Genomic DNA, 12,943 nt, shown 5'->3' with positions numbered 1-12,943 from the left:
CCCAAAACAAAACAAACAGAGGTGAACGTCGTCGAAGGTTGATCGATCATGTGTGGGATGTTTAGTTGGACCTGAGACTGAGAGTCCAGTGAAGAGGAAAGCATAAATGAAAGGAACATTTAAAAAACAACAAATTGAAGAGAAACTGAGGAAAAAAATTAACATTTCATTCAAAATAATAATAAAAAAACAACTAAATACACCAGCCATTTATTGAGTTTGAGTTTATTGAGTTTAAGACCTTAAAACCTGCCATCATGTTGTTTTGACTTAGGGTAGTTGCTCAACAGCAGATTTCCCAGTTAGATGAAAGCGATCAGTTACCAAGGCTGTTGCTTCTCGACTAACCCTGATGTTCACCCCCTGTTTGTTTTGGCCTAAAGTTTATGTGCTCTGTGTTTCCACACCTTTGGGAAAATGTCATGGACTCATTAAAAAGAAGCAAGACAGTAAACGGAGTCAACACTAGGTGGTTCAGGTCCAAGTGACCTTTCCATTAAGGAACCACAAGGCTAAAGACGTAAACTTCTGTTAATCTTTGTCAGAAATTAGCAGGGATCCACACTGACATCGAAATATTTCATATTGATCTATCTAAAGGTCAAAGGATTGGTAAAAGGACCCTAAAATGCTCTGCATTTCTATCATTGACTCAGATCGATGTTCTTTTCCAGCATTAGATAAACAAATATTTACCAAAAACAACAAGATTGGTTGGTGATTCTTTGTAATGAGTAGCCAGGGTTTGTTTTCTTATGCACAGTTAGAGGGATAGGGTCCACACTAGGTGTTTAAACAGTGTCTACTTTCATTCTTGAAGACAGTATATAAACAGAAAGACAAAGTGTCTCACAGACCAGAAGCCTATTTTTGGATTAATACCATGTCAGGCTGGAAGTGGAACGACAGCAGCCGTAGCTGCAATGGCACGGAGAAGGTAAAGAATGTCATTTATAAAGTCGTTTTTAAAGAAATCATTACCAAGCCTCTCCTGTGTTGTTCTAATATGATTGCGTGCTTTACTGAGACACCTGGGGACTGACACCAGTGCTGAAATGTTTCTATATTTCTCTCTATATTTAACTGGATCAGTACATAGTTATATTAACATCAATTCAACTCAGTCATAAATCTTGTTTACTAGTTTTCCATAGATAAAATGTGATAGTTTAAAGTTTCCACAAATATAACTTTATGATGCATCATGATTGTGTTATGTAAAGATTATGTGTATCATAAAGATTAGGCGACTGACTCATGTATTTGTGTACGTTCCTGTCAACAGATCAGTGGACTTTCTGTACATGGGAATTTCCAAAATAAGTAAGGAACATTTATTTTTGCCCCTGAGAACTTTGAAAGGGCATTTCCTACATTGAACAACGGTCAACTGTTTCTAACATATTGTTATTCTCTCTCACAAACACGTCTAAAATTGAAAAACGATATTACATAGTTTTTCATCGAGTGAATAGTACTACAATAGTAAGGCCTTTGGTTTACCATTACCTCCACCTTAGACATAGCTAGTTGCTAGCCAATAAAAGGAATTTTTAAAAAAAAATTACATTTGAAAAGCTACCACCATTTAAAAATTACATTTGAAAAGCTACCACCATCAGAGGTTAGCTAAGTGTTTTGTATGTTCCTAAAATCAGTCATCCATTAGCTGCTGATTGGTTAACGTTAGGACATTGGAACACCCACGCTTGTGTAAGGCTCAGCCATAAAAATAAATCATGTTTTTGTTTGTTTTTCTTCTGGATGATAAACTGACAGACGGTCCAGCCCTCTTCGACCTGATGGTTCACCAATTGTTTGTTCTGGGCCCTGGTTGTTTTTGTGATCATAAGAACAGAAACTCCTCTTACTGTAACCAATCAGTGACAGGGTCTGAGGTCAACACTATATCAGCTGAGCAGGCTGAGGCTTTTTTCAGTAACCATAAAAAAACATCACGTACTTGGAGTTTCTGTCGATTTTAAAGTTACTTTCAGTTGGATTTCGAACTTTCTACTTCAGTCATGGCACCGATTTTACTGAACTGTATGGGAAATGATCACACTGAGTACATGAAGTAAGTATCTGAGAGCCTTGAACTATCACACGGGAATTATGGTACCTTAAAACTGTCTTAAGAGGGTTGTAAACTCAATTCTTGACCAGGATAAATTATATTTGTCTTAGATCTTTTTGACTCACCCTCATATATATATTAGAACGGCATGTTTGTTCTTTCTCTGGACTTATATGTACCTCCAAAAATGTTTTTCTTAGACAATATGTCCAGGTGAAAAACCCTTACCTGGAAACCATGGAGGAGGACATTCTGTACCACTTCAGCCTGAGCACCAAGACTCATAACCTTCCAGAAATGTTTGGAGACATTAAGGTTTGTACGAGAAACAGAACACAGTGCGGAGAAGTCGTCTGTAGAAGATTAACTCGAGGTCCAATATCTCTTTATTTTTCTGTTAGTTTGTGTGTGTTGGCGGCAGCACAAATCGCATGAAGGCCTTCGCCCAGTTCATCCACCAGGAGCTGAAACAGCCTGGAAACCCAGAGGACCTCCGAGACATCTGTGAGGGAACCGACCGTTACTGCATGTACAAAGTGGGACCAGTTCTGTCAATTAGCGTAGGTGTTGCAAGTTGACATTTTCTCAACATGACGATTGATGATGCACATCAATGTTGGCTAATTTCTAAAAAATACTGTCTACTGTTTACTATCCAGCATGGCATGGGTGTCCCATCCATCTCCATCATGCTGCATGAGCTGATCAAACTGCTGCACCATGCGCAATGTCGTGACGTGATCCTGTTTCGCCTCGGAACTTCAGGTGGAGTCGGTGAGTTCCTCAAGAACTAGAAATTCCTCTTTTAGAATGAACTAAAAATGAATTGTTTACATCATGGTTCTCTTATAAAGGGTTATTACTCACATATTTAAAAATGTTTAATATTTAATATCTCAGCATTAAATGCCAAGCGATGTGACAAGAACCCTGGATGAGCCAACATTTATATTTATTTAATTTTATATATATATTTCCCCCAGAATTAAATATATGTAAATATTCCATTTAGATAATGGAGACATTTCCCTTGGATTTTTTCACAACACCTAGTAGGTGGTGCTTGAGCCATCTCTCCACCATTTTGGGGTCTTTGACCTTAAAAAAGGTCGAAGACCTCTTCAACGTTACATAACGTCCGTCTGATCTGTGTCTTCTTGTCGTTGATGTAGGTCTGGCTCCTGGAACTGTGGTGATCACCGATAAGGCTGTGGATTATTCCTTCCGCCCTCAGTTTGAGCAGGTGGTCCTGGGTAAAGTTATCACCAGAAGCACAGAGTTGGATGAGGGAGTGGCCAGTGAGCTTCTGCAGTGCTCCTCTGAGCTCCAGAATGTTCCAACAGTGATTGGCAACACCATGTGCACCCACGACTTCTATGAAGGTGGAGTATACCACCTATACCTTATCTGTGGTTTAAACCCCTCAGCTGGTCCCAGGCACTGTTAATGAGAAGCCGCTCCTGTGTCTCTTTAGGTCAGGGCAGACTGGACGGTGCGCTCTGCTCCTTTTCTCAAGAAGAAAAGTTGGAATATTTGAGGAACGCTTACGATGCTGGTGTCAGGAACATTGAAATGGAATCGACTGTTTTTGCTGCAATGTGTCGTGTCTGTGGTCTGAAAGGTACGGCGGGTTTTTGCCATAAAATATGAACCTTTTATTGGCCGTCTTTAATATATGTGACTGGATTTTTCTCTTTTCTTTGTCCTGCAGCTGCTGTCGTCTGTGTTGCACTGCTGCACCGCTTCGAGGGGGGACAGAGTACTGCTCCCCATGATGTGCTGGTGGACTACCAGCAGAGACCTCAAGTCCTTGTGTCCCACTTCATTAAGAAACGCCTGGGACAAATCATCTGAACCGTCTGTCCATCACTACATTCCTGAAACATGTACATAGCTGTGACTTAAATTTAAATACGTGTATATACTGTACTTAGATGTCAATATGTGTATTTGACGTTTATTTAATAAACTTTTACGATTTTCACAGTTTCTGTAATGAACTAGATGTCAAATACTTTTTCACAGTTTCTGTAATGAACTAGATTAGATAATAGATTATATGTTGCTATATACTGTATGTTAACATTTATCAATCTGGTGCTAATGTATAGACCAAGTGTTGCTAGCCTTTGTTTCTACTATTTCAACTACTTGAGTGACTACCAACATTTAATCTAGGTTGTTTACTGTATGCACATTTTTATGTTTTTTTTATCGCATGTTTGTTATATATGTTTGTTATGTGAAAAATATCAAGATTCTTCTTTGGGGTTTCTCCCAGTGTAAAGAGATATTTAAGTGAACAGAAAGTTGATTTTGTTGGGTTATATGTATATGTGTTTGTCATTCTTGAAGAAACTGCAGTATACTGTATTTGTTAAAATGCAATAAACACAAATAGAAAAAGTATTTTTCTCTTTCATTATTACCTAAAGCTCCATGTAGATCCTGTGAGTACACTGGGGATGCTAATGCTAACTGATCATACTTCAAGCTTTAAATACTGGATTTTAGCAACTGCTAGGAGAGACCTGCTGCTAGACTGCCTGCACCAATACATGTGGTTGCTGCAGACATTTCTTTTTTTTCCTTTGTTTGTTTGGTCATGGTTTTTGTGCATTTGATACAGGTGATATTATCTGCAAGAGTTTACAATAAAATATTTTCACTCTACTTTTTAACACCCTTTATAAAATAATTTCCACCTTGTTTAGACCAGAATGGTCTTAAAGTGTACCTCCACTGACGCTGTGTCTATTGCCAAACCTTTGGTCAGAAGTTGAATGAGGATTCTGTGTCCCGTCGTGGTGGTCTTGGTGGTTTGATAGTCGACAGAACCTGTTTGGTGTAGAGGCTGTACTGCAGGCCAGCCTGGCGCAGCGCCTGCTCAACTCGCAATCTGGGATCAGACTCAATCTGGAAAACAAATAGTGGAAACCTGATCATGATATTTGCAGCACTAAATAAAATAAACAACGAAAGAAATAAATTGTCAGGTGTAGTTAAAATGACTAAAACTAAAACAACCATAATAAAAACCGCAATAACATGTTGTAGATTTAAGCCAGAAATGTCCATAAGTTTGATAGTAAATCAACTAAAACTTCAACAAAAGGTTTGCTAAACGTTAGCTTATCAAAAAGGTCTTTGGAAAATTGGTAGATAAGATAAATGAAAGGTAGACATGAATAGCTTAAAAAAAGGTTAAAGTTAGACAACAGTTAAAAACAAACAATTAGACATAGTATACTTTTGGACCAACAGTTTTAAACAATTAGACATAGTATACTTTTGGAAACTCAAAATATTCCACACAATAGTAGACTTTAAAAAAAAACCCAACAAATTACTAATAAATGTAGTTTACAATATCACAGTTTCAGTCAATATCAACAGCAAGGGTTACGCAATCTTGACCCTCTCCCTTCACATTGATGAGGAATCAAGACACTTAGTGATTTAGGGGTCTGCAGATTAGGTTTGTTGTTGCTGGTCGCTAATCCAAGGACAAACACTGTTTGACAATCTTGCATAATCCCCACCCCCACAGAGGGCACTGTTCCATCCACCCCCTGAAGAAACAAAACATAGGTGGCTGGATGTGATCTAACAGGAAGGCAGGACATGTTATCTTTGGCCAAAGATAAGGAGTTTGAGGTTAGTCTTTGTTTATTTGTCTAGCCTTTGTAATCAGAGAAGCAAGAAGCGCAGTTTGAATAAGGACAGACGCTTCACCTGTGTGTTTGTGTATGTGTTAATACTGAAGAGAGGTCTTTGGAGCTCAAGCTCCTCCTCATTCAAACGTCGACTCCTCCAAGCCTCCGTCTCTGCCATCAGTCTCTCTGGATCCGCCTGTACCACGACGGCAACCTTGGATAAACGGAAAGAACATTATTTAACAGGGGGTGACGACGTTCAATGTTCTCACCGCGAGGGGGCAGCAAAGCCTCGTCTCAGAAAAACTGTGTTTTGCCAAATCCAATGACGGTGGAAATAATGAGCGGTGGAGGAGGTTAAGAGGAGATAATGATGCACCTGGTTTCGGAGAGCTTCCAGACGATTCTGTTTGTCTTCCTCTTGTTTCTGACGCTCCAGCTCCTTCTCGTCTCTCTCCTCCTTTCGCTGCTGCAGCGCATCCTGCCTAAACAGCACCCTGGAGGCAACACAGAAGGTGTGGGCCAGATTCAAGCAGTTCCCCTCTCCCTCTACCAACAATTGCTTTTGCTCCCTGACACCGTGTGGCCTCCAGCTGTGGAGGTTTTTATGGACGGGTCTGCTATCAGTTGCCCCTCATGGCTTTCTAGACTTCCCATTGTTCTGTACTCACATTTCAGACAAGCGTCACCGAGATTAACCCTTGTGTTGTCACTCACAACCTGTGTCCTTTTTCCCAAAGTAACTTTAGTTACTCTGGAAAAAGGAAAAACAATTATTATCATTGCCTAAACTTAACGTACTCAAATTCAGGTTGTGTTTGCAATAGGTGAATTAAAATCTATCCCAAGAAATTTGATTAGGAGTGATCAAATTTGAAAAAAGCTTCTTTTTTTATATATATATATAAAGGGGTGTGGCCTCTTTGTGACATCATCTTCAGAAACCAATTGGATCTGGACAGTCTTTTTTATGTAAGACTTGTGCGATTTTCTCTATGTGGATCCATTGCATTAGTCCAAATGTATTTATTTTTGTGTAGTAAAAATCTTTATGAAAAATGAGTAATTTAGTAAAATGATCTTTATGATCATCCTCCATGTCCATTATTTTAGTCCAAATTTCTTTCTTTCTGTGTAGTAAAAATCAACTTTATGATCATCCTCCATGTCCATTATCATTAACAGAACTAGTAGTTCAAGACATTATAAGATGTGAAGCAACACAATAGACCAGCAAAACAACAGGCGCGGTGGCCAAGTGGTAAGGCGTCGGTCTCGTAAACCGAAGATCATGGGTTCGAACCCCATCCGTGCCTTTAATATTTGGCCTAGTGATTTAATTTAAAATTATAGATCTAAAGATGTTGTGATGGCACAAATATTTAACATGGATGGGTTAAACTGAAGGACATGGCATTTTATGTACCAATATGTACATAAGTACAGTATGATATTGTTTTCACGGTTAATGTTGGACTGTGACTAGTGACAGACCAGTGGAAATGAATAATATATTTATGCTGGTGCTTCACTCACCTCTCTTTATTTTTCCTGGCCTGTTCTTCCATGACGCTCCTCAGATAAGCAAGTCTCTTTTCATCTCTCTGCTGCAGCTCCTCCCTCCTCTTCTCCTGCTTTAAATTAAACTGCCTGACCTGCAGACAAAAGCAACAATTTACACCAAAGTGCGACAAAAAGTTTCCAAGAACGGTCGACACGGCCCAGATAATCGACGTCCACGAAACTCTCTGGAGTGTCATGTCTTATTGATTGTGTCAGAGGAGAAATCGGAGGAGTGTAAATAGATGGTAAGTGACAATATTTCAGCATCAGGCGGAGCGCCGTGCTAAAGTATATGGAAAGCATTACAGCCTAAATGCTCTCATTAATCAGTGTCTCAGGTCGGCCATGATCGTTTACAAGACCCTGAGGTGAGAGTTAATTAAACAGCTGCACACACACAAACACACACACACTGGATTCGAATACACTATTTTTATTAGGATTCTAATTGACTTATATCTGTTCAATAACAGTAACCTAATGTCGACTTATATCGCTGCTCAGAAAAAACAACTAATCCAGGTTGAAACCAATTGATACAAGCTAAGATAAACTAGACTAGATAAACTATGTTAATGTTAATGTGAGTGTAATTTAACTTTGTTAAAGCTAAACTGAGCTAACTAAGCATAAGCTCTATGTTAATGTCAGCATAACTTAACTTTGTTAGGCTAAACTGAGCTAACTAAGCATAAGCTAAGAAGAGCAAAGGTAAACAAAGCTAATAATGTTTGGTTACAATATCAGAAAATCTAAAATAATGAATATAAAAAATGAAAAGATGTAAAAAAAAAAAGATGTAATGGTGTTTAATCACAATGTGTATTAACAGTGGTTATGAGGTAAAAGTTGCATATTGCACATAGTTGAGGTGAACACGGATATGTTTAGAGGCACATGGTTAGAAAGAAAAATACAAATCCAAAGATTTAAAAACAAACAAACCAACAAACATTACCTTCTCTTTCTGCTGTGACCTGACAGCAGCTTCCTTCTCCTGCTCCCTCTTTAACCTCGCCTTTTCCTCAGCTTGTTGTCGAAAAGCTATAGCCGCCTCAAGCATTGCCACCTCCTGCTGCTGTTCATGCCACTGCTGCAGCTACAATGACATGCAGAAACACACACATACACACACACAAATACACATCATCATAGGAAAAGGAAGAAGAAAACAGACAACTGTCCATCAACCATTAAAGACAAGCAGCTGTGCCCCTGCGCCCCGGTGCCAAAGTGTGGCATGGACTTTTGAAGAGTTGCCTTTCACACTTCACCTGGGATCAGCTCAGAAACTGTTAAAATACTGAATCATAATGAGAGCCAGCATGTCTGGGACTGATAACAAGCCCTGTATGTTGTTGTGCAGGCAGTGTTGTCCAAACACTGAGGCTCAGTGCTGCCAAAATGTCACCTAATGACAAGTTGGTATTTATTCTATAAAGATTACATGCCAATTAACTAACAAACTAAAATACTAATTAACGTTCAAGAAGAATGAGTCAGCAAGACTGTGTATTTACACACTTTAAGTGCAAAAACAAAACAAAAATAGGAAATAGTAATAAGTTTAAACATAACCATAATTGTGATAAAACCTTATGTAAGTGTTAAAGTAAAGCAACAATTTTGGGTACTGTGTACATGTGGACTGTCAAAATTAAAATGTTAGTTAATTTATGAAATTATTCAGATAAAAAAAATATTAAAAACGGCATGGGGGAGAATTACATGCATTGTAAATCCATTATTTCCAATAAATGCAAAGCTACCCCTAGACTGATCAGAATGTGTTAAAGCTCAGTTATCAGTTATTCATTTTGTTTAATTCATGATTAATAAAGATTAATTGTAATAAATCTACAGCTGTGGTGTGAGATTTAACTATTTGATAGCCATAGTTTACAAGATTTTCCCAACAATGGGGTATGCAGAGCTCCCTCCCTCCCATCACATTATATAACCTGCTCTCTTTGAAAACAGGCTCGGACAGACCTATTGACTTATGAGAATCACAGGCTGAGCAGAGAGAAGCTTCTCTGGTGGGTCATTATCCAACACAAGTATGTAGTTAAAACCAAATGAAGGCTGAGCAGGAGGACAGTACAGTCTGATCTATGCGTACTGCTTATTAGGTGCACCGTCACTTACTAATAGGTGCCAAGTACTCACCAGTCGATCTTTCTGTTCTAGCCTGTAATAGGCTTCACATTTCTGCAAACTTTCCCCAGCCAGCTGAACACAGATGTTCAGTGAGTGACAGGTTTGTTATGCAGCAGCTCGGTGGTTAAAGTGTCACACTGATACTAAACAGAAACTCACAGGTGCAAATCAGGAATTCCTAATAGACACAAACTGCAAAATTCACATAAATCAGCGTCACAGTTGTAACATCAAGTCATTTACACTTGATGTGTGCCAGTGAAGAAGCAGCAGGTGTGGGTTTGACGATGGCTTTAAATCTAGCCCGCTTTTAATTTGGCCTGATGGTTATTGAAAAAAAAGATGTAAAATGTTATATTATGGTGGCTAATAAAAAAACATTTTCTGACAATAATTATTAATCAACTACAGAGTCAAATGGGCTGAACTTTTAAGCCAAAAATTAAACGTCTACAAATAACTTCATGCACAAATTTGCATATTTTTGAACTGTGGAGAGAACGCACTGGCCGAACCAGCTAACCTACAATGTTGCATATTATGTCTTTGCTTAGACAGAAATGGAAAGACACAGAGGAGAAGACTGTGGTTATTAAGTAAATGTCTACTGCAATTTGTCAGTGGAATCTCATTTTGTGTGAAATCCGCATGAAAATAGCAGAATGTCAGAATAACAAAAGAAGAATAGCCGTCTTATCTGCACACCGCAGCTCCTTCAGATCCTTTGTTAATAGGAAGAAAATGTTCATAATATAACATCACCTGCCAGGGCATTTGCAGCTGGAACTTTTAACCAAAGGTGATTTACTTCACACTTGATGCGTGAAATTATATGTGTAAATATGTATATATATAAATAACCTTCTCGGTTTTAAATATACAGGAAACGGTATATGTTTTTACCACTCTTAAAAACAATAAATTCTAACAACAAAATGTTTATTTGGCTATACAAAACAAGAAAAAAAATGGGTCAGAATATTTTCCTGTATAACCTTAGATGTGTTGCATCCTTAGAAATTATAGTAGCATCGTTGGCTGTGGGTGAAAATTAGTTAGAACACTGTTTAATTCATCTGTTTTCTTTTGGTTGGTGTTTAGAAAAACATCTACAGAGAGCACTTTGTTTGTTTAAGACTGAATTATTCATCCAATCCCATCAAGTTATTACACTGGTGACTCTTCGACAGGTAAATATTAAATTGTAACATCCAGTATAGGTTCAGAGCACCATTCTTAACTAAGAGAACAAGTTTCTTCTAATGATGAATTTGTAGAAGACCTATGCAATTAGATCTTTGTAGCAGAATAATGATGAATTTGTAGAAGACCTATGCATTGGAAAAAACTGTGACTTTTGTGACGTGTATTATTAGCAGCCATAATCTCAACTAAAAAAAGTGATGTGTATTACTCATTATTAGCAGCCATAATCTCAACTAAAAACATAACTTTAAAAAAAAAGTGCAATTTCCCCTGCAATTTCCTCACATGCCACTAGGAGCCACATATCGCAGAGTACAGTGTGTAATCGCAGGCCAAGAAAACAACAGCGTTAAAAGCAATGGCGTTATTACCCAGAGTTATTTTTCTTCAGCGAGCTAAATGCTGAAACAATTACATTGCCTACTCTCAACTTGTTACAGCTGTGTCCACCAGGACAGCAGACAGATGAAGACATCTTCTTGTTAGTACCAGATACTGCGGTGCTTAGATGAAACAGCAGAAAGGGCATGGATAGCCACTCAGCACAAGATAATCTGTTGGAGTTCTGTTTATATGGCGCAGTAGTCTGAAGAACAGGAAATGAAAAACCAGCTCTTGTGATAAAAGGCCACCCCTCATCTTATGAAAACCTCTTTTTTCACGGGTTATGTAATTTTTCCCCTTGGACAGCTCATCCCTGAGCATTTTAAGGAACAATATGCCACTCCTGCAGGCTTTATTTACCCGTGGAAAACACAAACTCTCCTCAAAGATGCCTGAGGGTGGACTACAAGTGGGAGGCAAAATGAAAAGCAAGGACAGAATAAAAGGCTAACACTGCAGAACAAAAGCAGCTAATTACAGCAGTCAGAGCAGAGCAGAACAAACAACCGATGGTTTGAAAAAGGAACGCCTGTGTTTCTGTGATAAATTGAAAAACTAAATAAGGTATGTCCTGTGTGCCATGTGCTAAAACTGTCTGTGTTAATCATCCTGTTGATTTTGGTTTTGACAGACAGTAAACAGCATCTACATTTTTCTGCACACCTGCAGTGGCGTGACACTGAGTCACAATCCGTGCTAATGCTTCTGTTCAGATATGAATCCATCCAGGCGTCTTTGCACGGAACCCGTGGTTCTTCACAGCAGATGCTACAGTACCTACTGTATAACTGTTATCACAGCCCAACAGAAGCGTACACAATGACTCGATGACTGAAATCAATAACACTGGATTTCTTCACTTCCTACCACCCAGAAGCAAAGTGTCTGTACCTGCTGCACTCAGACGCAATCAAATCAAAACCTGACCAGCCATCATCACAAATCCACCATCTCACCAGAAGGTGGACCACCAACCTTCATGGAGGTGAAGTGGTTTCCAAACAGGAATTATTATTATTGTTATTTGTGTGAGTCTAGTGACTGAAGCACACACATACAATGATTTATCACCAACGGCTCATTTGAATATTTTTGTTACAGGAAATGCAAACACACAAGTTCATTCTATTGATAGATGAGATATATTTTTGCTAAATAATTAAAGTAATTTTGTTTCATTTTGAATCGCAAATAAGACAGTATTTTGTTTGGCGTATTTTGTGTGTGTTAATAAGTTAATAATTAATAATTTAACAATAGTTTCAACGAAAGTATATGATGTGGTGCCAGTAGGCAGGGATCCTACCTTTGTTTTTGTCGAAGCAAGCGATTTGGAGCTCTTTCGCTGATTCAAAATAGAGCCAACAGGGGTCAGTAAAGCCATCTCAACACCTCCTCGTTAGTATAGTGGTGAGTATCCCCGCCTGTCACGCGGGAGACCGGGGTTCAATTCCCCGACGGGGAGATCACTTTTAGTTTTTTCCGGTAATGTAGCGATTATTACGACTGCTTAGACAAAAGCCACACAGAACGATCTGTGTTGAGAACGATGCAATTGTCATTATTTTCAATAATGCAAAGCTCTGAGTTAAGCCCTAAGATATAGAAACAAGATAGGATAGGTTAGCATTATTAGCCTAGCTGAGCATAGGAGGAGACAGACAATAGCGACTAACTTCTTGAAGTATTATTCCTCATGTGACATGTATTATTCTTCATGTGACATGCATACAAGATGCCGAGAATGAAGGTCTAAATAGGTACCAGGTTTAAATGCTAATGTTGGATAAGTACAGCCCCACAAAACACCAGAGACTGTACAGTAGCAGGTCAGCAGTTTCATTGCCATAGCCAGCCATGTGCGACTGACCCCTTGGTCAGAAGTGTTGTATCTACA

General features: G+C 38.7%; 2 protein-coding genes and 2 non-coding genes across 9 annotated transcripts in view; 3 read left to right on the top strand and 1 right to left on the bottom strand.

The window, feature by feature from the left end:
• Window positions 1-568: 568 nt before the first annotated feature.
• Window positions 569-4,486, top strand: upp2 (uridine phosphorylase 2). Of its 4 annotated transcripts, XR_003052167.1 has the most exons (9): window positions 569-937; window positions 1,286-1,323; window positions 2,278-2,392; window positions 2,479-2,637; window positions 2,737-2,851; window positions 3,250-3,459; window positions 3,552-3,698; window positions 3,789-4,047; window positions 4,084-4,486. XR_003052167.1 is itself a non-coding variant. In XM_008328729.3 (8 exons), exons 1-8 carry the CDS (start codon window positions 884-886, stop codon window positions 3,929-3,931), a joined length of 981 nt encoding a protein of 326 aa, XP_008326951.1. In that variant the 5' UTR covers window positions 569-883; the 3' UTR covers window positions 3,932-4,059. The 4 variants fall into 4 exon arrangements, 1 of the variants encoding a protein (XP_008326951.1); XM_008328729.3 differs by lacking the exon at window positions 4,084-4,486 and having other exon boundaries at window positions 3,789-4,059; XR_003052169.1 differs by lacking the exon at window positions 1,286-1,323 and having other exon boundaries at window positions 776-937.
• The window catches only part of LOC103392174 (coiled-coil domain-containing protein 148), a 24,694-nt gene continuing 16,033 nt past the window's right edge, over window positions 4,283-12,943 (bottom strand). For 2 of the 3 annotated variants that reach the window (XM_025063724.1, XM_025063725.1), the window contains exons 11-15: window positions 8,255-8,395; window positions 7,270-7,388; window positions 6,113-6,230; window positions 5,813-5,947; window positions 4,283-4,993 (exon numbers count right to left, since the gene is read on the bottom strand). In XM_025063724.1, coding sequence (XP_024919492.1) covers window positions 4,850-4,993; window positions 5,813-5,947; window positions 6,113-6,230; window positions 7,270-7,388; window positions 8,255-8,395 — 657 coding nt within the window. In that variant the 3' untranslated portion in view covers window positions 4,283-4,849. Of the gene's footprint in view, window positions 4,994-5,812; window positions 5,948-6,112; window positions 6,488-7,269; window positions 7,389-8,254; window positions 8,396-12,943 lie in introns of those variants that run through there. The other variant, XR_003052166.1, reaches the window with a different exon arrangement.
• trnat-cgu (transfer RNA threonine (anticodon CGU)) lies at window positions 6,978-7,049 on the top strand. The gene has a single exon. It is a non-coding gene; the product is annotated as a tRNA-Thr (tRNA).
• On the top strand, window positions 12,440-12,511 carry trnad-guc (transfer RNA aspartic acid (anticodon GUC)). The gene has a single exon. It is a non-coding gene; the product is annotated as a tRNA-Asp (tRNA).

Source organism: Cynoglossus semilaevis, chromosome 16, assembly GCF_000523025.1.
Source record: "Cynoglossus semilaevis isolate Cse_v1.0 chromosome 16, Cse_v1.0, whole genome shotgun sequence".
In the NCBI taxonomy this organism is placed as follows: domain Eukaryota; kingdom Metazoa; phylum Chordata; class Actinopteri; order Pleuronectiformes; family Cynoglossidae; genus Cynoglossus; species Cynoglossus semilaevis.
Note: the sequence above shows the minus strand (reverse complement) of the source record. Positions and strands in the feature narration are given on the sequence as shown.